Source organism: Thalia democratica, chromosome 1 (genome assembly GCF_965202585.1).
Source record: "Thalia democratica chromosome 1, ktThaDemo2.hap1.1, whole genome shotgun sequence".
NCBI lineage: Eukaryota > Metazoa > Chordata > Thaliacea > Salpida > Salpidae > Thalia > Thalia democratica.
The window spans coordinates 27,126,767-27,150,562 of NC_139165.1; the positions used below are offsets into that span (position 1 = coordinate 27,126,767).

The 23,796-nt window shown below is 23.3% G+C and overlaps 1 protein-coding gene across 1 annotated transcript; it reads left to right on the forward strand.

Annotated features, from left to right (window-relative positions):
• The first annotated feature begins 289 nt into the window (after positions 1-289).
• Positions 290-22,789, forward strand: LOC145834929 (uncharacterized). Its single transcript, XM_082942463.1, has 13 exons — positions 290-372; positions 5,604-5,619; positions 14,765-14,888; positions 16,614-17,081; positions 18,918-19,069; positions 19,262-19,465; positions 19,864-19,968; positions 20,175-20,289; positions 20,631-20,710; positions 21,054-21,158; positions 21,236-21,371; positions 21,581-21,776; positions 22,621-22,789. Exons 1-13 carry the CDS (start codon positions 290-292, stop codon positions 22,685-22,687), a joined length of 1,851 nt encoding a protein of 616 aa, XP_082798589.1. The 3' UTR covers positions 22,688-22,789.
• The last annotated feature ends 1,007 nt before the right edge of the window (positions 22,790-23,796 follow it).

Genomic DNA, 23,796 nt, shown 5'->3' on the forward strand with positions numbered 1-23,796 from the left:
AATTAAAAAAAAAGTCAGAAAATATTTCCAAAATTTTCCTATAAATTTACAAAATTATTGAATTTCCAATGCCTTCATCTGGTATAAATTAGTTTTTTTTCTATTATCACGTTGAACAAGTACCTTAATTAAACAAGCAGATTTTGTAAGCTTTTAAGTATTGATGAATTATAGCAAGGACACTTCCATAGTGAAACTGTGATATGTACACAAAAGTTTAAATGCAAGCGGTGTTCATGTACTATGTCACTGTCAAATATGGGAAGAAAAACACTTACTGTACATATGAATGGAGCTGGACAAAGAAATAAAAGGCAAGGAGTTCACTAAATCCAATAATTTTTCTATAATGCTGGATCAAGCTCCAGTGGGGTAAGTGGTGAGAGCAGCGGCAGAGTAGCAAGTTGTGAGACCAGTGGTGTAAGCCCATCAATAGGTTTGGTAAGTAATTAACAAACCTCGACCGCTGAAATTTTATGGGCATTACACACTGTCAAGAACAATTACTCAGCCAATTCATGTAACAAACTGGCGGAGCTAAACAATAAAATGTTTCCTGACAGTGCAATAGCACAGTCATGTCAGATGGCCCAAAACAAAATTATCATACATGATAAATTTTGGCCTTGGACCACATTTCGAAAGCATCTTGCTGGAATAATGCTGGACAAGCTGTGTTTATAAGGTAATAATATAAGTGATTTGCTGATAGAGCTGTTTATTGCAAATACATCAATCATACACAGATGGTTCAAGTGATGTAATGGAAGTTTGATGATTGAATTCAGCAAAAAAACTGTTGTTTTAACTTGTATTAAAATTAGATTGAAAGCTTTATATAGTTTCAAGTGTTAGATTGTGTATTATAGAATAAGTTTAACTTAAGATTTTATTTAGAAAGGTCAGGAAAATTTTGGTAAAAAGTCAGGAAATTTTTCTCAGCTTGATCCTCGGCAACCATGGCTCAAGTTATACCTCAAAAGAATGCTCTAATTTATAAATTATTTTTTGTTCAAACCTTTTTAAAATGTTTAAGCTTAGTTTATAATCTAATTCTAAACTAAATATTTATAATACAAAAAATATCAGGTGCAATAGTGTCATTTTTAAACTAAGTATAAAAGAGTTGCTAATATATTTTTGAATCTTTATCCATCAAATCAAGAAAAATGTTGTAAATTCAATTTCTAAATAGAGTATAAGTTTAATTAAAAAAAAAACATAAAAAACAAAATTTTTACTATTTTTCGTTGTTTGTAGGGTTGCCAAAAAACATGGAATCTTGGAATTTGACTATTTAGGCTATAGAAATCTGGAGTCTGAGAAATTTATAAAAATCTTGAATTTCTAACAAAAATCACTATAAAACCTGGAACTTTGAAAAACTAAACTTTTACATGTTAAGAAGTAAAATTTCGATATCACACAATAAATTTATTACACACAGGGTTACAAACAGAGATGTTAAATCGCAGAGCACAAAATCCCCGCAGTAGAATAAAAAATAAAAAGCATGGCAATAGAATTAAAATTTCTTATGAAAGCAAAAGCTGTATTTTACAAGTTGAGAACATAAAAGTTTCATATATTCAATTACACCAACATATTTAAAAGCATATTGTTTTTATAAGTATGAATGCCTTAAATGTAAGTTTATGTTTTTTATTTTCATAAGGTTAATTTTATTCACTTTATTGTTAATTTAATCATAACTACCTTTTAACCTTGTAGTAGTAGGTAATGTTTGGTTAGAAAAATTAAAGAAAAGTATCTTCCACTTATTTAAATGGTTAATAAACTAAAAACATTGTAGCTTTGGAACTAATCGATGTTAAATTAATTTATTATTTGATTTTTTTTTCCAAAAATTAGATGCAATAGACAAATTATTTTTTCTTATATCCTACTTTTATCAAATTATTTGAATTTTTAAACTTAAAAATAAAGTTTGATTATTATAATTTTTTAAGATTCATTATAAATTATTTTATTAAGACATAGATTTCACTTAAAAGTAATTTGAATACAATTTATTATTTTTGTTTACAAACTTGAAACTACTATTTGCTTAGATTAAATCTATTTAAAAATTTTAATGTGACAAATTTATTGAGTCTTTTTTTATTATAATTAGGTAGTTTATCTAAAAAAAATATTATACTTGAAAGTTTTAGTGTACAACTCGAGGTTTTTAAAACTAGTTTTGTCAATTAAGCAGAGTTGAAACAAGGTCAGGAAAAGTCAAAAAACTCAGGAAAAGCAGAAAAAAAAGATAAATAACAAGAACAGTAAGGTTTTTTTTTTTAACAGTCAGGAAGTTTGACTAAATATTAAAAAATACCAGATTTTGTCAGTTTAAATTCACTGAATTCCTTATATTCAAAAACAAGTCTTTGAATGGTAAAAAATTAATTTAAATTCTTCAAAGTGTGATTAAAATTGAAAAAATTTCCAAGAATTTTACAAAATTACTTAGTGCCTTCATCTGGTAAAATTAAATGAATATCCTTTATAAAACTGCAAAATGTTTCTATTAAAATTTTTTTAAACTATCCTACTAGAACAAACAGTTTTTGTAAGCAGTTTGATAATCTGTAGCCATAGTTGCCAGAATTTTTCTGCTATTTTTGCCCTCATTCAACTTCTATAGGAAAATTGACATATATAAATTTTTAACCGTTAAGTATCGCCCAAGAGCTAATTTTGGCTTTCTTTGAATTTCAGTAAATGAATTAGGATACAAATAAAACACTATACTATAGTGCTATTCTTATTAACTTTCAGTTTACTGAAATTAACTTCTTTATACTAAAAGAATAATTATTGCAAACTAAAGTACAAATTCCGGTATCATTTTTTTGCTGATTTAAAAGTTGCTTGCAGTTTTTTGTTCATACTTAAAATTTTGAAATGCAGAAGTCTATCAGTTAGGTTCGCGTTTTTCGAGTTCGCACAGTCGGTTAAATTTGCAAATATTGAGTTCGCACTGCTGTTTAAGTTTGGATTTAAAATTTAAAAAAATTGCTTAGTATGTAATTTTTTCAATTTTAAGTTAAGTGAATTTAAGTTTAACATTTGCTTCAAAATATTATTATTAAATGAGTATTTTTTTTTCTAATTTATTTAAATAAATATATAAAAACATTAGAAAACTAAAGAAAAACGAAACGTAAAACTTTTAAATGTACTAAATGTTCTAATCAAAGAATTCATTTCTTAATTGAGAACTTTAGTTTTATATTCCTGTAAATTCAGTCTCAAAATAGCAGTAATAAACACTTTTTTTTGAAAAAAAGTAAATTATAAGATTGTTTTTCTGTTTTTATTAAAAGTCGATTCTTTTAAAAATCTGTGAATGAAATTGTACCTAATGTTTAGACTATGATTTTTTTAATAATTTACAGTAACTTCAAAGTATGTAATCTTTTTGTAATAAATTTTGGCTTAAATTTTAACGATAATATTGGATAAAAGATTTTTTTTATTAGTAGAGTAATTAAAAAAATACATTGATTTAGTATTGAACTCTAATATTTATATAGTTTTAGAGTTTTATTTTGATTACAAAGTGAAGTTTAGTAAGTGTATTTAATGAAAAGGTTATTTATCAGTTTTTTAATAAATTTTATAAACAAAAAACTCTTTAGTTCATTTAGTTTGTACATATTCCTACAGTGAACAGAATTTTTTGATAAACTTAAAAAAAAATTTTTTTTTAATAATTGGACGTATACAAATTCAGTACATTTACCTTTAGGATACAGAAAACTTTTAAATGTAAAAAAAATCATTAGCTTAAAGTTTAATTTTTGTAGCTAATTTAAGTATTTTTTCCAATACTTAAAATATATTAAGTAACTTATTGAAAAAAATTTGCGATAAAGTAGCTAAAAAGAATATATTAGAAACTAAAGCTTTATCATAGTCAACATATAAAAAATACAAATAATAAAAAACAAATCAAAGTAATTGGAGAAATATTAATTGCAGAAATTGTAATAGTTCACTGTCTAAAATCCTGCAAAACTATTTACATAACTAAAAAACACATCTTATAAGAGTAAAACTTATTTTACAATATAAAACACCTAGAAGAATTTATTTCAAAGTTTAAGCTGGTCTTTTAATCTTTTTTGTTCAACATAATAATGAAAAACAAATGGATTAAAGCTATTAGAATTAAATTGCTTCTATTGGTACTTCTTAAAACTAAACCAAAAAAATAATAGGTAATACTATTTATGCTTCATAACTAAATGTTTTATGTCATTATTTTAGGTATTAATTTGAAAAATTAATAAGAAAAAGGTCAAAAAACATTAAATAATCTACTGTGAAATTAAAAAGACTAATCAAATAGATTTAAAAAAATTTCTACACTATTTTTTTCTAAAAGGTAGTTTTCTCATAAAAAGTAGAGCTTACATTTGTAGCTTCAAAATTTCATTTCTATAAAAGCTTTTGTGATAAAAAGATAATGAATAACTTTAAATTAAGTATGAAGAAAATGTATAAAAAAAGATACAGCTTAAAGTGCATTTTAAGATCAAAAATACCAAATATCAAAATGTTCTTTAAAAAAAAAAATTCCAAGGTACGAGGTAAAAATTTAACTTAGTTTTAAGCATTCAATTATTTTTAAACATCTAAACAAAAATAAAGGTTTAATAAAAATACAATATGAATTTAAAAATATTTTAAAATGTTACATGAGCTTGGTTTATACAACTGATTTGTTTAAGCATTTCTAAAAAACTAGTAAATCAGAAATCACCAAGACAAATAAGTTTTAACAAAACCAACAATTCATAAGTTGAAACACTAAATAAAAAACTGTTTACTATTTCTAAAATTTTTAAAAAGTTTGTATACTAATTAGTAAAATTTTACATTTAATGTAAAAAATAGTTTAAATAGACTAAAACTAAATAAACTTTTAACTAATAAAAATAAGTAGAAAAAACATCAGTAATAACATTGTAGATTTTAAAGTTGGCTTAAAACATAAAGAAACTCTAAAGCAATTAAAACAAATTGCTTTAAACAGTAACTGCTTTTTATTTTTAAGCCACTTAATTAATTTTTCTGTCTAAAAAATAACACCAAATTGTAAAAAAAAACCATACAAGGAGGATTTTTTTATTGAAACTATTAATATTTTAACATACATCACTTTCAAAAGTTAACTGCTACAGTATATAATTTTTAAAATGTTTGATCTTTTAATAAACATGACTATAAATAATAACCAGAAATTTTTTTTTTGTTCAAAGCTTAATAAATTTAAAATATCTAATAAAACAAAAAATGATTTTTTTGAACACACTTTAATTAAAAAAAAAGTAGTTTATATAATTACTTAAGTTGTTTCACAAAACAGTTAGTGATAAAACTATTAGTTCTATAACTTCAAAAAACACAAGAACAACATTTTGTGAACATTTAGATCACAACTAAATTTATTTAAGTGCAAAGTTTGTTACATAAAACTGTTAGTAATAAAATAATAAATATGTACTGAACTAATGAAAAATTAAAAAGGTTAAAAAAATTTATTATTTTAGAGTTTATCTGAAAAAACATTTTGAACAAATTACTTCAAGATACCCTAGCAGTGAAGTATGTTATTTTTAATGTATTATAAGTAAAATTTCAAACAATTACGAAATGAAATAACTGGCATATAACAAAGATTTATTTATTTATAGTTACAAAACATATACCTTTATATATATTTATTTAAAACTAATTTAAAATTTTTCTTCTAGTTCAAATGTTTATCTAAATCATTTTATTTTTTATCATTGTAAATTTAAAATTTGTTAAATATTTTTAAAATTATTGTGCTCTCAATTTTAGACAGTTATATTTCAAAATTTGTTTAATAAATTAAATAAACAGTAAATAAACAAAATAAAATTTAGTTAAAAATCTACAAAGTAAAATCGAGCTATACATTGTTTTAAAATTCTTTAGTATCTACTAAACTTCAATTCAACTGATACAGTATTCATGAAGTAATACTAAAGTTAACCAAAAATAAAAATTACAGTTCTTTTAATCAGAAAGTTGTATTACATGACACAAAGCAAGAGCAAATTATAACCAAAATAAAGCATTTTGAGTATTTTTAATCTCTAATGTTTACTTAAACTTAGATTAGCATTCTAATAAAAAGTTTTATACAAAAGTTTTAAAATTTGTTGATGTTTGAGTAAATTTATATCTAAGTTTAATTGATAATTTTATGTTTTTCTTCATTTCAAAAAAAATATTTAAAAAAATTCAAGGTTTTTTGCTTAAGAACATAAGAAAAGTTGTGTAAATTAGTTAAAACTTTTAAAGATTACTACAAAAGCTTTGTTTTACATATGTTTGTATTTGAAACTTTTTACAGAGAAGTAGAATTTCAAAAACTTGTTTATCACTCAAAAATAATTTTTAAAATATTTAAAAATCCATTGTAGTTAAATATAATATTATTATACACTTTAAAACGAAGAGTTAGAAAAACAATATAGATATTATGAAGTGGAAAAATTGGAACCTTACTTTTATTTAAGTTAAAAAAAAAACTTTAGAAAGGTAAAAAACTTTTTTTTTTAATTAACTTAAAGACCAAAGTACCTTTTAATTAGGGAAGATGGTCTAAAAATAAATAAATAGATAAACTACAAACACTGATGAGTTATGTAGAATAAATGAAATATTAAAACAAAAACTAACTTAAAGAGATGAGTGCTCCTGGGACAATTAAAATCCTACTTGTTTTACAACTTAGACAGGCACTATCAAATTGAAACATTCTCTCGAAATCTTAACTAACTTTTTGCGGTTGGCTTTACTAAAATCAGTGCTTCAAGTGATATGAATTCCTGTTAAGTCAAAAAAGTTTTTTGAAATAGGTTGAACTAGAACAAACACTTTTAATACTAAACAAAAAATATCATTAAAAGTAGAAAGCTAGAAAATTTATTCAAGTATAAAACATTAAAAATTGATCAACTTGTACAAATATTTCAATTAAAAAGTTAAACAAAAATAAAAAACAACTTTGATACAAATACACTTTATCAAACTTAATAGGTTACTAGAAATAATTGTATATTTACTGATAATACTTTTATCATGTTTATAAAATGTTCAAATGTAATGTAATTAGATTTAAATTGCTTTTATATGCAAAAAATGTACGTGTAGTATATTATTCTTCAATACTAAACATTTTTATTAAATGAAAACTGTGGACTTTAATACTTTGGAAGAAACAATCTCTCAGTAAAAAAAATACAAAAATATTGTTGTAAAAATATCTCATTTGTGGCCTGTGAATAAAATTAAATTATGTAAGCTTAAATGTAGCAAATTTTTCCTTTTTAAAAAAAGAAAAATAAGTTGAAAAAACCTAAAATTTTTATCAAAATTAAGGCAAACATCAACTGCTAAAAAATACCTTAGAAGCTTTTATATATAAACTTTTTTAGGTTTTTGATTTCTTTGGTTTAGTGTTAAAAAATGTCAGAATTCTTTGAAAAATTAAAAAAAAAGTGTATGTTTGCTCAATTTAAAACTTATAATCTTTTGAAAATTATATTGATGACTTATGGTAATATACTACAAAGTATTTCTAAAAGAGAATTTTTCAACTGCTTGGTGCTGAAATATCTTCATTTTTTATTTTTTAGCAAATATGATAAAAATTTTATATACAATTTTACAAAATAAAACAATCATTAGGAAATTAACTAATTTTAGGTTTATACAAGCAACATCCTGATGCCTATTTGCACTTTTTTTTTTTGAAAAATTATCAAATAAAAAATATCAAGTTAAAAATTTTAAGTTTTTAAATAACTTATTGTATTTTCCAATACTATTTCAACAAAGTTTAAGAAAAATGCAAAAAAAGTTTCTCTAAATTAGTCTTACAGAAATTTTTTCTAACATTCTGCAAGAAAATTTTGTCAAAACTATTAAGAATTCGGAGTAGTTTTCAAACTTTATAGGCAAAAACTAATTGGATTTAAACTTACATAACTTTTTAAATACTTCAACCAGAAAAACAACAAAACCAATTTTAAAACAAAAAAATCAAACTTTGTTAAACTATGTTTAACACTTTGTACAATTTTTTTTTCAGCAAGATTATTTTATTATAACCAATGGCCGCTTTAACCCGTTTTCAGCTTACTGTGTTCAAGTAAAGTTCATACAAAATGATAATATTTTAGAAAACAAGCATGCATAATCTAGCCCATTTATTAAAAAAAATGAATAAAACCTGTTACTGAAGTTTTAATCATGAATATCTATGAAAACTACATGCTAATAGTAGAGCACTATGAAAGTTAATTTAGTTATTTTTAAAATTAAGAAATACAAACAAATTTTAATAAAAGTTTCAAGGGCATAGGGAGGTTAAACACTTTTTTCACATTTTGATCTTATTTTATTGAGTTTTTAAGGTACAAGATGGTTTTTATTGATTTTAATAACAAAAAACAATTTTTGAGATATATCAGGTCAAAGTGGGAGGCAACAATAGGTTCCTTTTGGGAGGGGCAAATTAAAACAGCAAAAAAAGACTACTTCACTAAAAATCTATATTCTCCTACGTTTTTTGAGATAGATACCTCAAACTTTCAGGATATGTTGTTTAAAGTACTTTAAAACTTTGTCAGAAAGAATGTTTTTAAAATTAAAAAAAAATAAATTATAAAAAAATTAACGTAAAACAAACAGTTTTTTTTTTGTTTTTTTGTCACAAATTATTATTTTTTATATGTTTAAAATCTCTTCCGACACAATTTTTTAAAAATTGCAAGCAGCATATTCTGAAAGTGTGTGGCATTTATCTCGAAAAACGTAGAAGAAGATAGATTTTTAGTGAAGTAGTCTTTTTTTGCTGTTTTAGTTTGCCCCTCCCAAAAGGAACCTATTGTTGCTGTCCAATATGACCTGCTATATATCAAAAAGTAATTTGATTTTTTCAAATTTGTAAAAAGCAACTTGGAGCTTAGTTAAAATTCAATATTATAAGACTAAATTGTAAAAATGGTGATCTACATCCCTATGCCCTTAACATGTTTTTAATTGTTATTCAAAATTTTTGGTAGGATGATTAGTTAAAATTAACTTTTTTCAAATGTTGGCTAGTATTAGCATGGTATTTAAGACTTGAGCATTTCACTTTTAATCTCTTCTTACAATATCTACACCTTACGTGGTATGAACTAGAAACATCAGGCATAATCCAGTCTATTAGTAAAATCATATTCTGTATTTAATAGATAAGTCTTATTTATGTAAAGCAATAATCAACTACGTTACCTTTAAACTCAGGAACAGATTTTCATTTAGAAGTGTATTTTTGTTTATTCTTCCTAGTAGGTGCTTTAATTTGACAGCATTTTTAACCTGCTGTGACAAATAAATTTTATAGTGCCATGTATTAAATAGGCTGTTATAAAGTTAATATCATAAAATAACAAATAATATTTTTTTAGTATTTTGAATTAAATAAATATTGGGAATCATAATTGTACATATTTTTTTAGTAATATTGTAACTTTTTTTAAAATAATCAATTTAAAGTTCTTGACTTAAATGCCTATTTCAATAATTTGTTTTTATTTTTATATTACTTCCATTTACCTGGGTTACCTCAGACTAGTTAGAGTTTATAATAAGTTAGAAATAAAACTTTTTTATTAGAAAATTTTTGAATAAAACTAATACTAATTAAGTTTAAATACAAAAAGATACCTAAATAATTACAGAAGAATTTAAAAAATCAATATTTGTAAGAAATAATTAAGGCATAAAAACTTGTATGAGATACTTAAAGGATATCAACACTAGCATAAGATTTCAAAAAAAGTTCATACTAGCCTAACAGTTCCACACACTGTTTTTATCTGAAACTTTTTTTAACTGAGTATATCACAAATTTTAAAACTGAAACATTAATTCTTAGCACAATCATTTTATCTAAAGACACAAAAATTAATGTATATTTTCATTGACTATTTGAATGCTTTAAAAGCCATAATTTAATTTTTTGCTCATATATTGTAGGATATGGGAAATGTGAGCTGAAAACTTTTTTAATAAAGCAAATCCATCAAATTTTTTTAATTAATATTTTATTAAAACTGTTCTTAAAGATTCTTTTTTATAACAATTAGATGATTAAAATCAATTATTTAACTATTATTTTGTTATACTTGTTATACTTATTACAAAAACTTATTTTAAAATATTTTAGGATTATTATACATAATACTTTGTTAATCTTTTTTAGTGAATAAAAGACATTGTTTAGTTTTGATTTAAACACAGCTGTTTTTAGAAAAATTTGTACACCTTTAAACTTAAGCTATAATATAATAACTTCTAGAATTCTTGAAAAACATGATTTATCAAAACCAAAATTGAAACAAAAATATTTATCAAATAACAAAAGAACTTATTTCGGAAATCAAAGAAGAGCTAAAAAGAGTAATCAATGCGTTAAATATTAGAAAGAAAACATTATATAACTGTCAAGTTCTAAAATAATAGGTAAAATGTTTTTTACTAGTCTAAAATCATTTAGCTAATTCTTGAATAATTTATAAGTATACAGTTAAAATATTCAGTTGTTACAAAAGGAGAGTCTTTAAAGATATTATTAATAAGAGTTAGCTTATAAAACTGGACTAATTTAAAAACACAGGTTAACCAATTTTATTATTTTAGTGGTTAACACATTTATGCACATTTATAGTCTACATTGTATATGGCTACTATACAAACAGTCCTAGACTTTAATAATGCAAGACATTACTACATGGTTGCCACTCATCTAGCTGAGAAAAATTTCCTGACTTTTCCTGACTTTTTCCTAACTTTTTACCAAAATTTTCCTGACTTTTCTAAATCAAACTCTTAAATTAAACTTAATCTAAAATACATAATCTAACACTTGAAACTATATAAAGCTTTCAATCTAATTTTAATACAGGTTAAAAACAACAGTTTTTTGCTGAATTCTATCATCAAACTATCATCCAGTACATCACTTAAACCATCTGTGTATGATTGATGTTTGTAATAAACAGCTCTATCAGCAAAATGCTTGTATTATTACCTTAAAAGCACAGCTTGTCTGAAAAAAGACACAAATTTTTAGCATTTACTAGCATGAATGTATCTAGATAATCTAACAACTTATAAGGAACTTTGTCATCTATATATTTATCAAAAATATAAAGATGTAAAGTATACACATTAACTTGTTACATAAAATACTAAACTAACTGCTTAGTTATAAAGAACTCAATTATTTACTAAAAAAAATCACTTTGATTCTAAAATTATGCTAGATAAACTTTTGTGTATATACCACAGTTTCACTATGGAAGTGTCCTTGCTAAAGACCATCAAATCTTAAAATCTAAAAATCTTACAAAATCTCCTTGTTCAAGTAGGGTACTTGTTTAACATGTTAATAGAAAATTATTGCAGTTTTATAAAGGATATTTTTCTAATATACCAGATGAAGGCATTGGAAATATAATTAAATATTTTTGTAAATTTCTAGGAAAATTTTGGAATTTTTTTCTGACTTTAAAGGTCTTTTAATTAATTTTTACCATTTGAAGGCTTTGGAAAACAAGGAATTTTGTAAATTTAAACTGACAAAATTTGACTTTCTTTTTTAAATTTTATCAAATTTCCTGACTTTTCCTGACTTTTTTTCAAAACCCCCCATTTTTTCCTGACTTTTCCTGACTTTTGTGATTTTTTAAAATTTTTCCTGACTTTTCCTGATTTCCTGACTTTTCCTGATCGAGTGGCAACCCTGTTACTAAATTAAAATTTGCAGATAGGTTGTTTCAAGAAATATTATTTACCCATTTCATTAAGACTCAATCTGTTGTTTTTTTTTTGAGTAAAGAGTGACCAACAAAAATGTGCAAAAATTAAGTCAAAGAGACATTTCTAAAAACTAAAAAAAATGTTAAACCTTATTTTTGTTTTTGAAAATAATAAACTTATGTTTGAATAAATAGTAATTTGAATATAGTAATGCCTTGGTTATAAATTATATTACTAGAATGAAATCATAAAATTTGACATTTAATCAAGTCATTTAAAAATTCATTATAACATTCAAATATATAAAATAGAATACAAAAATTAAACTAAAAAGAAAACTTTTTGATAAAAATCTTTAAGTATTTTAAGACTTTAGTCACAATTTATTATTTTATTTCTAGGATATTTTAATTTTTTATGGTAGACAACCATCAGATTTACTTCACAGTCCACTTTCTATTTTGCTTCTTAACATTAATTGAACACTTTGTAAATTTAAAAAGTTGTATATTCAGTGTAATTAAGGGTTTGGCAATGTTTCATAAACAACTTACTAAGCTTAATATTTTGCTGAAAGTCTTATTTCGTCTTATTTTCGTTAAACAATATAAAAAAAGTTTAGATAAGTTTAAATTAACATTTAAATAAATTATTTAATTTTCTACCTGAAAAAAATATATATCTAACTGAAATTTTAAAACATACTAAAAATTGGCTTTTTAATACTGATGATTTTTTTCATAAAGTTATGAGCATGAGCATTTTTTAAATATTTCTAAATTTAATTTATTTGAAGAGCAGTGTTCCTTTAGATTCTTTTATAATGTTTTAACTTGTCACAGTTTAAATTTATTATTTTAAACCTTACAACTTGTAGTTACAAGCATTGTTACTACAGTTTATAAATTTTGATAAATTATTTTTCAAAATGTTTTTTTTACAACGGGACTCCCCTTTACGTTTATGTGACGCCCCTTGAGGCCGTTCTGCTATAAAAGTCAAAATTTAGGTTAAAAGAGGTTTATGCTAAGCTAACAGCTATTGTGGAAAATAGCTCATTTTTTAACAAATTTTCCGCGTTTCAGCTACATTTGGCTTCTATGTCTGTAGCATTTTTTAGTAAAACAATGATAATACACATAAGTTTGTTTATCTAGCATATGTTAGAATTGAATTGTTTTTTGTTTAAGTAAATAAATAATTTCATTCTAATTAAACACTAGGTTTAGTGTTTTGGGTAATAAGTTTATGTTTATAATTTACCTCATTATAATTTTTTCAAAATTGTTTAAATTTTTAAAATAAATTATAAAAGAGGTGAACTTCATGGTTAAGTTTAATTATTTATAGTTTATTGTAGAATAGTTGTTTTTTAATATTTTTTACATAAATAAGGGTAAAATATTTACTACTAATTTTATAAATATTGATAAACTGAAATATAAAATTGAAGGCTTTATTAATTCCAAGTGTTTGAATATGTATTATATTATTTGTTTAAATTGATAATTTGATTTAGAAAAGTCAGGAAAATTGTAATAAAAAGTCAGGAAATTGTTTAAAGAGTGGTTAATAACTATAGGGTTGCTATTTTACCTAGAAATTAAAAATTCTGTACTTTGACAATTAAGGCAATTAAAACCTTAGCAAAGCTGAAATTATATATAATTTAAAAAAAACCTACATTTTTTAACAATAAACCTAAAAAACCTGAAATTCTTAACAAGTTTACATAGTTCGGTAATAAAATTTAACTTGATTCAAAAATCTATCATATAAATAAGTTTTTTTTTATCAGCAAAAAAAACTTTTTTTCATAAAACGCATTTCAATAAACTTAAGTATTTTTCAATGGCTTATGCTATCAGGGTTGCCACTTTACCTGGAAATCTGTTTTTACCTGGAAACCTGATACTTAACAACTAAGGCAAAAAAAACCTGGAATTTGAGAAATTTTTAACCAAAGACTTAGAAAAACATTCAGTTTTTAACAATTTCAGCATGTTAAGTAGTACAATTTTAACTTGACACAAAAAAACTATCATATAAATAAGATTTCAATTAAAATTTTTTAGTTATAATACACATTTTAATTAACTTTATAGTACATATACAATGTTTTTTTATTATTTAACACAGTTTTTTATATTAGACATAACTTTAAACTGAAAATAAACCAAAATACATGTAATTTTAAAAGCCTTGTAGAGATTTGAAAAACCAGGAAAAATTTATAAACATGAGTGGCAACCTTGTACTATTCCAAACAGTTTATTACAATAAATTTAACTTTAAACTAAAGCTAGACTCTAAAATGTGTATTTTTGAAGATTTTTTGAAATCATGTAAAAAATTTAAATAAAAATAAGGTGGCTATTCTCAGGGTTGCCACATAGTCAGGAAAATTCAGGAAATCAGGAAAAACTAAGAAAAATGACAAAAGTCAGGAAAATTCAGGTCAAAATGGGGGGTTTTTGAAAAAATTCAGGAAAAAGTCAGGAAAAAAATTTATAAAAACCTCAGATATTGTCAGTTCAAATTTATTTTTTTCCTTTTATTTCAAAGCCTTCGATTAGTGAAAAATTAATTAAAAATTCTTTAAAGTCAGACTAAAATTGCAAAATTTTCCTTAAATTTTACAAAATTACTTAATTTTCAATGCCTTTTTTAGTAAAATTATAGTAAAAAGTCAGAAAAATCTTGAAAAAAGTCAGGAAAACTTTAGTAAAATGTCAGGAAAAAGTCAGGAAAAGTCAGGAAAAATTTCTCAGCTTGACTTGTGGCAACCATGTTATTCTGTAGTAGTTAAGGTAAGTCTCTAATGGTTTTTTTTTTCTTGGATTTACAAATAGTTATTAAGTCACACACTAAACACATTACTTTAGCAGTTACATTTTCGTAGGTAGCAACCGTTGAAATTATTTTAGATGAAACTCCAGACCAAGAAGATTTACCAACTTTAGATTTTCCACCACCTAAAAAGATGAGGTACCAGAAATCTTGGGAATCTGTTTATGAGTTAAAAGGTTTTTTTATCTCTAACAATTTGTAGTATTTAAGAATACACATTTGAGTATTTCAATTTTGAATTCAACAACAATTTTTTTTTAATACTGAGCTTTTTTATTAAATATTATAAAGGAAAGTTCTCATGTTTTTATAGAATTAAATTAATTTTTCCATTGTAATTTTTGAAAAAAAAATAATATTTTAAATAATTTTTAAATAGTTTTTAAAGTATTTTTTTTAATTTTATTTCAATAATGCACAAAAAATTTTATCATCTAAAGTCAAAAATTCCAATTCACTTTTTACCTAAAAATTAACATTTTGTTTTAATAATTTAATAATTAACAATACTTTAGCATGACATTTTTTTTACTTTAGTACTAACCTTTGACTACTTTATTTAAATAAATATACTTAAAATACATTTTATAATAACAACACACAAATTAAACTGTTAATTTTATTATAAAATTAAAACCAAAATTTGTTAGTATAAAACAAAGTTCGCTTCATAGACAAAAATTGAATTTCTAATTTTATTATTTAAGTAAAATGGTTCATAGAGGCCATAAGGCGGTGAGATGGGCAAATTATTTATTTACAACAATTTTTTGGTTTTACACCTTACAAATTATCATGATTTTTGTTTGTTAAACAAAAAAAAAATTTTTTTTTTTTGTCATAAAATACATTTATTTGAATATTAAAAACATTTTTCTGACAAATGGTTTGTGGTGATATCAAGAATTCTTTATAAGATTTTTTAGTATATTGCTTTCAAATACAAAAAGAAAATTTTTATTTACTATTTTATAAATGCTAAGAAGATTAGCTTTGACTGATTTAATTACTAGACAGATCTACTTAGTTTTATTATTTCAAAAAAGAATTATTTCACTGCATTGATTAAATTTATATATAAATTTTTGATAAATGTTGTGATATAAATAACAATTTTATTATAAGCAAATTTATTATCCCATTTGTAAGCTTAGATTTATAAGATAGATTTAACTAAAGCTTCTATTAATTGAGAATAAATAAATTAAAAAAAAATTGTTATTTATTGATCTTGTAGTGAAACAAAACTTTAAAAAGCACGTTTTAAAAGTAAATACATACTTAATTAGCTCAAGTTGAACTGTGATGCTTACATCAGGCTAGCCACTTTACCTGGAAGCCTATAATTTGTCAAATTAACCCAAAAAAAAACCAGGAATGTTTGTATTTTTGAAAAAAAATCGGAAAAACTTCAAATTAAAAAAAAACCTGGAAATTTTAACATTTTAAGCATTGTCAGTAGTTAAATTTTCGATTTGACACAAAAATTTATAATATAAATAATATTTTTTTTCTTCATCTAAAAATTTTTTATCTACCAACACATTTATTGTAAGTTTAAAGTATCTTTTTAATGTTGTCATACTATTTAACACAGTATCTTACTTTGAACCTAATTTTCGACCAAATAAAGATTAAAATTGTGAACTTTTAAAATTCTGTAAGAATTTTGGAATACTTTGAAAAAAATTTGAAAATACAAGGCAACACTATTACATCTATTAAACTGTTTAGTTTATTGTGAAACGTTTTTGTTAAATCATTGAAATCTCAATTGTTCACTTATTAATAAAATAATTATTAGATACACAACTTATTTATAAAAAAATATAAATAGTTTTTAATGTTTTATTAGTTATATCTGTTATGTCAACTATGTGTAATGCTGTTTTACTTATTAGATTGGATTGCTCCAACAAATTGTGAAACTAAAGCTTATTGCAAGTGGTGCAATGTAGAACTACAAGCAAAAAAGAGCAACTTAAAAGTTCATTCTTATTCTGACCGACATAAACGCGCATCTCCAGTCACAAATAACCACAACTCAATAAATCAGTTTAGGATGGAAAAATCTTTTAAACAGCAATTCAACAATTTCCTTAAAGAAAACGTACGCCAGACAGAAGTCCGGTTAGCATTGCAACAAGCTCTTCACGGGAACTTGCTAGCAGGCGAAGACCAGATAGATGTCATGAAGACACTTGGGACAGCTCACGAATCAGCAACGCTTAAAAGGAGGAAAGCAAAAATGATTCTGTGCAATACTCTCGCACCAATTTGCAGAAGACTAATCATAACTGATTTTATGGTGAAGCATTGTTCTTTCTATCTGGATGAGAGTACAGATACTGCTGGACAAAGTTTTCTAGGTAAGAAAATTACTTTTAAGCTTTGTTAATTTAATTAAGTTTAAATTTGTTATTAATTTACATACATTCTGTTGAATATAAAAATATTTTAATACAAAAAGCTTATTAAATTTAAATTTCAAACATGAAATAAGCTTTAAACACATTGTTCTTTGTTTTATTATTTAATATAGATTAATTCTTGTAACACGTTAGCTGTAAAAGAAAATATTTTGTTATGCAATGAGTTGGACATTGTTAGATTACTCAGATGTAAGTAGGTTTAATGACAGTTAAAGGAAAAAGTTTTTATTTTACAGAATTTAATAGGTTAATAAATTAAAATTTACATAAAATTAAAGTTAGAATTACTATGATTTTTTTTAATAATTATACAGTAAACTCGTTCTAGTAAACTAAGTCAGTTTCATTTCTAACATATATTTGATTTTTGTGTTGACTTTTATTTAATAGTTTAAGAAGTATGTCAAAATATTGTTGATTTTATTTTTCTAATAAGGAGAATGATTTAATTATTATAATATTTATTAAACAGCAAAAATTTTAATTAATAAAGAAAATAATGAATAAATTAGCAATTTGTTGCTTTAACGAGCAGGGTTGCCACTTCACCTAGAAACCAGGAAAAACATGGAGTTAAAATTTTAGGCATAAAAATACCTGGAATTTTGTACATAAATCTTTAAAAGACGTTGAAAAACCTGATATTTTCAATAATTTTTACTTGTATAGTAATAAAATTTGGATTTGAATAGAAAATTATACCCTATTTTTCAAAGTTTTTTGTCATCATCAATTTTTTTTTATTAATGAACCATTTATAAAGCAGCTTTAGTGTACCTTTTCCATGTTTTTATACTCTTTAATACAGATTTAACATTAAACTTAACTATTAACTTTAAACAGACCTTAATATGTGTAATTTTAAAAACGTGGAAGAAATTTAGAAAACCTGGAAAAAATTTTAAAAATACCGAGTGGTTAACCGGAAGCAGTTTATGTTCAAATGATTATAACAGTTTTCCTTTTATATACAGCGGTTGTAATTACAATTAAAGCTATACTTTCTTAAACTTTTGTTCTACTACCTTCAGTTGTTTAACTAGAACAAAGTGGTAGTCCTTTAATTTCACAGATTTTATGTACTTAAAAGTTCGACTATATTTGGTATTTTTTAACTTTCTTAGATATCTATTTAAAAAGGCATGAGTAGTAGTTACCAACAGATAATTTTAAAACATTTATATTTTTTTTTATTCCAAAGTATACAGATTATAAGTTCTTTTCATTCAAAATTTTACAGTTATTAAACTTATAACAAAAAAAATTAGAAAGCTTTATGTTTGAATCACAGGTGTTAGTATTTGTTATCTAAGCAAAATAAAGAAAACTTCAGTATCTACATTTTTACACCTCGAAGACCTTGGAAGAGACAAATCAGCGTTATCTATTGCTAACGCATTCAAAAGAGTCTTAAAGATGTATAATGTTCAGTTAAAAAATGTAGTTTCAATATGTAAGTATATATGAACTGTTACTGTTTTTTTCATTTTTGTATTCTAGTTATGTATTTATTAAATATGTACTACTAACGTGTTTTTAATTTTAAATTTAGATATTAATAGTAAGTTAATTTTTGTTTATTTCAGCTATTCTCTGTGTATTCTTGCTAACTTTTATAAACTAGTTTTAATATCTTACAATGATCTATCTTTATTAATAGACTTAATTTGATTTTATTCAATTGTTTAAGAAAAGTATAAATTTAAGCACAAACTGGTCTTATAATTTAAGAAAAATATTTTTTTTTTTTTAACTTAGTAAATATATTTTTAGGTACAGACGGAGCTGCTTCCATGACAGGAGTTAAGAATGGAGTAGGACAAATTCTGAAAAAAGATAATCCCAGGCTTATAACAATATCCTGTACAAATCATGCTTTGCAAAATGCATGTTTAAATGCAACCAAAGCTACAATACCTAATGAAGTAAGTATTAAAACTATTTTATATAAATTATTAATTCAATTGTTGAATGAGAATTTTAGTAAGCTGCATTTATTCAAGTTACAAAGTTGTTTTTTTATATTTATTTATGATATTTTATTATATTTTAATATGTGGTATTAAAAAAAACCATTGTTGTTGAATAAAAGTGTGTATACTTTTAAATTAAATAAGGTTGAGGAGCTTATTAAGAAAACGTTCAACTACTTCAAGTTATCTAACACAAGAAGAAGTGACTTTGAAAATTTAGGTGTGTGTATGACGGGTGAAATTCCGTTAAAATTTAAAGCCTTAAGCAAAACTAGATGGATATCACACTTTCCATGCATTGAAAGAATTTTATTGAATAGGGAAGTACTCAAAGCTTTTTTTAATGAAGTAGGTATTAAACTATTACTATAAACTTCAAGACGCTTTAATAATTAGAAAAATTATTAGTATAAAACTTAAAACAATCCTGTTTTAAATTATTTAGCATTTTTACAATTATATTTTTACAAATATCTATAAATTTAAAATTCAATCTGCCCTGAAACTTAGTAATCATATGTTTACTAAGGTAACATTTTATTAAATCAAATATATAATCAGAAGATATATAATAAATGTTTAAAAGCACAAATTAATTAACATAGATTTAATAAGAATATATATCTTTTTAAACAAAACTTTCTTTGTTAATGAGCCTTGTTTTATAAGTATTAGTGTTTATTAACTATAATGATGTTTGTTATCGAAATTTTTATTCTTACCTATAACATTTGTTTGTATATTAGCCAGAAAGAAGAAGAAACGATTTACATGCTGAAAGTATTCGAAAAATGCTAAATAGCAATAGATTAAATTTTGTTTTTAAATTTATGGGCAAAATTTTAGAGAAAGTTAGTTTCTAAGACCTATTATCTGCTTAATAATGAATTAACACCCTAAGCACTATAACATAACTAATTTCAATCATTCTAATTTGATTTTAAATGTTTATTTTTAATTACTTATTTTGTAGTCATGCCAAGTTTAGCTGTAAGTATTAAATGTAAAGCAAGACTAAATTTTTACAGTGTAATAATTAATTATTTTTATTCATCAGGTAAATTCTGTTAATATTCTTCTACAAAAAAGTAAAGTAGAACCTTTTAAGTTTGGATTAGCAATAACAAAACTTATACAGCATCTAAAAGACCTCATTTACCAACCAAATTCAAGTAAGCTTAATTTAGATCACAAGGCAACTAAGAATAATTTTTAATTTTAGGCTATTAATAATAAAGTTTCGTTTGATTTTATATCTACAACATTTTGGCGTAAATAAACATTATTTTTTAATTAGTAACGCAAACAAACGTACAATAACGTTCTTATAACAAAACATTACTAACATTTTGTTAAAGGTTTAGTAGATTCAAATTTAGATTGGATTTTATACAAAGTAAACGATATAAGTAATTATTATCAATATTTTATTTTTTTACCAAATTAATTGTTAAATTATTATTTTACTATATAAACTAAGTTGTAGTTACTAAAATTTACATTTTTTTTGTAGCTAACCTTTTGGAAGAACCTATCTTTCATGTAGAAGTAAACGAAGTTTATGCAAATTTATCCATTAGTAAGAAGGCAGAGGTTAAACTAATTAAAATTCACGTTGTTTAGTCAATTGGGTTTATTAACAACTAAACTTAATTGATTTTTTTTAAATAGGATTTGTTTAATGAGAATAATTTCTGAAATTGTTTTTACTTTACTTGAAAAAATTTTAAGTCAAAATACAAGTTATTATAATAACTGTGTTTTTTTTTTACATAATCGTTTTTTTTTCAGTAAATTCTCATACTTTACTTAAGTAATTTACTTAATGTTGTGTATTACACGTGAAAAAATTTCTGTTAATGACACGCTACGGTTCTAATCTGTAACTAATTTTCCTATAATTCCAACATTTTTATAATTAATTGTTTTAATACAGGTAAAAAATATTTTTCAAAGTTTTGTTGTAGTGTTTATAATTGAATTGGAAAAAAGAATGCTGCAAAATCTTGAATTTATGGCTCAGTATGAAGTTGTAAACGATGTTAGTTGGTATTAAATATATCTTCAAAAAATAAAATAACTTATTTAAATATCATTAAAACTTATAATTTTTTAAAGGCCTTAAATAGACGGATGCCGGATATTGAGAAGTTTTTAGAACATCTAAAAATTAAAAAATTGTTTGAAGGAAACCACAGAGATACTATCTCACTTCAATACAAAAGTTTGCATGGACGTCATCAAACAAGTATCGGTTAGCTAAAGGAAAATAACAATAGTAACCTACTACTTAAATATAAATTAAAATTTTCAGTGTTAATGTTAAACAAGTTTTGTAATTTAGTAAACATTGTAAATCTACCGAAAACTAAGTTCTGATAAAATAAAAACATGATTTATTATTGTAAGAGTACACTTACAATTGATTATGTACATAAAAAGTTATCAGTTTATTCTTAACAGATAAATCAACAAACGTTAACTTTTGGAGCAGTGTTCGCGTTGAATACCAAGAACTTAAGGAGTTAATGATGAAACTACAAACGATACCTTTTAGTAACGCGCAAATCGAGCGAGACTTTTCCTTGATGAATATCTCGAAAAACAATAGACAATCTAATATGGGCCATATTTTGTTAAACTCCTTAATGATTATTAGGTAAGTAAAAATTTAATGTATTTGGATTTATGTCTTTTTATTTTAAACTATTTATTTCATAGAAATGAAATTTTGATGTGTAATTTAAACTGTAAAGTTTTTAATCATTATTTAGATTATTTAATTTTAGTTAAAGTTGGGTATGCAACTCGATGACCGAGAGGTCTTTTTGTGTACCCGGATCCTTGAAACAAGAAATTTTTGAATTTTGTTTTGTTATTATTCAACAAACCTTATCATTTTGATTTTTACTTTTAAAAAACATATTTTATTATAGGAGACATAAAGGCCCTATTAATAACTTGTTTTTTTTAATGTAATCCAATTAAATTAATATTTTGTATTACAACGATTTGTTTTATATAATTTTTTTTTCTTTTATTTTAAATATAAGGGAAGAATAAATGCATAATAAGAATTGAAACATTTTTTTGCTAAATTTATCGGTATATTATCAGTAAAATTCAATAATATATATCACTAGTAAAAGTTACTAGAACTTTTTTAAGAAATTTTAGTTTAGGTAGTTTTTTAAATTTTTTATTCTAATTAAAACTATTTGTACAAGGTTAAAAAGCTTGGCGTTTGCTTATTATTTAAATATTATATAGGTTGTTGTCTTTTTAGATAAAGTAAAGTATAGTGTTAATCTGTTTGTTGAATATTTTTATCATAAATATAATATTGGTAAAGTACAAAATTATAACTCAATGTATGGTTTATAAATTACTCTTTTTCATTCAAAGGTTCAATTCAAACATTAGTAATAAAAAATTCCTACAATTACATTTACATTCTTAAGCCAATTATTACCCAAAATTATAATAAATTCTATTTTTCTCAGATCAACCTGCAAAAGAATGGAGTTATGCTGTGACAAATTTCCACTTTCAGATACATTGATAGAATAAGTTGGTAAGTCTAGTTTGTACAAACCAAAAAGCCAAGATGTCAATGAAATCTTGACAAACGAAGAGTACAGCAAATTTAAACCTTCAAATTTGACAATGTTTGCAGCAAACAATGTAATATAAAATTTCAACAAAATTTTTGCGTGTTAAAAAGCAGTTAATTTTTTTCAAAAAAAAAAAAAGCTTTTCATTTAAAGTCAATTCACTATTTTAAAAACACTTTTACTTGAGTGACTGTTAAAGCATTCTACTGTTTAAATTTGTTGTGACTGTATTTTATTCAAAAATTTCAAATTTGTTTATTTACAAAGTTTTGTACATTAATTGCTAAAATTTCTTAGACTATTTGTACTTTTTTACATTTTTTGTAGTAACAATAATAAGTTCAATAATAATCCAACCGTTAATCGCGCTAATTTTTTATCATATGAGTATTATGCTAAATTTCTTTTGCCTTACAAACTTTAAAATTTCTCATTTTCTTAGTTTTTATTCAGTATTTTTTAATACTTAAAATTGTTAATTTAAATTTCCGTATTAACTTTTGTATTTTTTAAAATTTTTATTTAAAATTTTAGGTTTTTAAACAAAACATTTTTACTTCAAATCAGCTTTTTTTTTAAACAATTTTCTTTATTTACCAATATAGATTTTTTTTTAATTGCCATAACTGCTAGTTATTGCAATACAAATTAGTTTTAGTCATAGTGCTGTAAACTGCCCTTATGTTATGCACTTGTTCTTTTATTAATAAACATATAAAATTAATCCAAGCTCTTTATATATATATCAAAAAAGTATGTAGAGTATATAGCTTGTATTAGTATAATATTTTGTAGTGTCGAAGGTTTGTATAATTTTTTTAATTACAATATATCCTAGTTTTTATTTTTTCACAATCTTTGAATCTTGAATTAAATGAATAAACCTAGAAGTACATAAGCAACTTAAAAAAATAAATTACTTTTTAGTTAACTATACTTACAAATTAAACATTGAAAATGGTTTAAAACTTAAAGATAAATGAAATAAGTAATACTAGTAACCTTTTAGATTTTTTTCTCTTAAATAAAGTTTTATTTTATGAAACAAAGTAAAGTAGTTTAACA

Coding starts and splice junctions, on each gene's coding strand:
- LOC145834929 (XM_082942463.1), top strand. CDS start 290: ATGGAGCTGGACAAAGAAATAAAAGGCAAGGAGTTCACTAAATCCAAT. Junction 21,159..21,235: donor AGTATGAAGTTGTAAACGAT/GTTAGTTGGTAT, acceptor AATTTTTTAAAG/GCCTTAAATAGACGGATGCC. Junction 21,777..22,620: donor AACTCCTTAATGATTATTAG/GTAAGTAAAAAT, acceptor TATTTTTCTCAG/ATCAACCTGCAAAAGAATGG.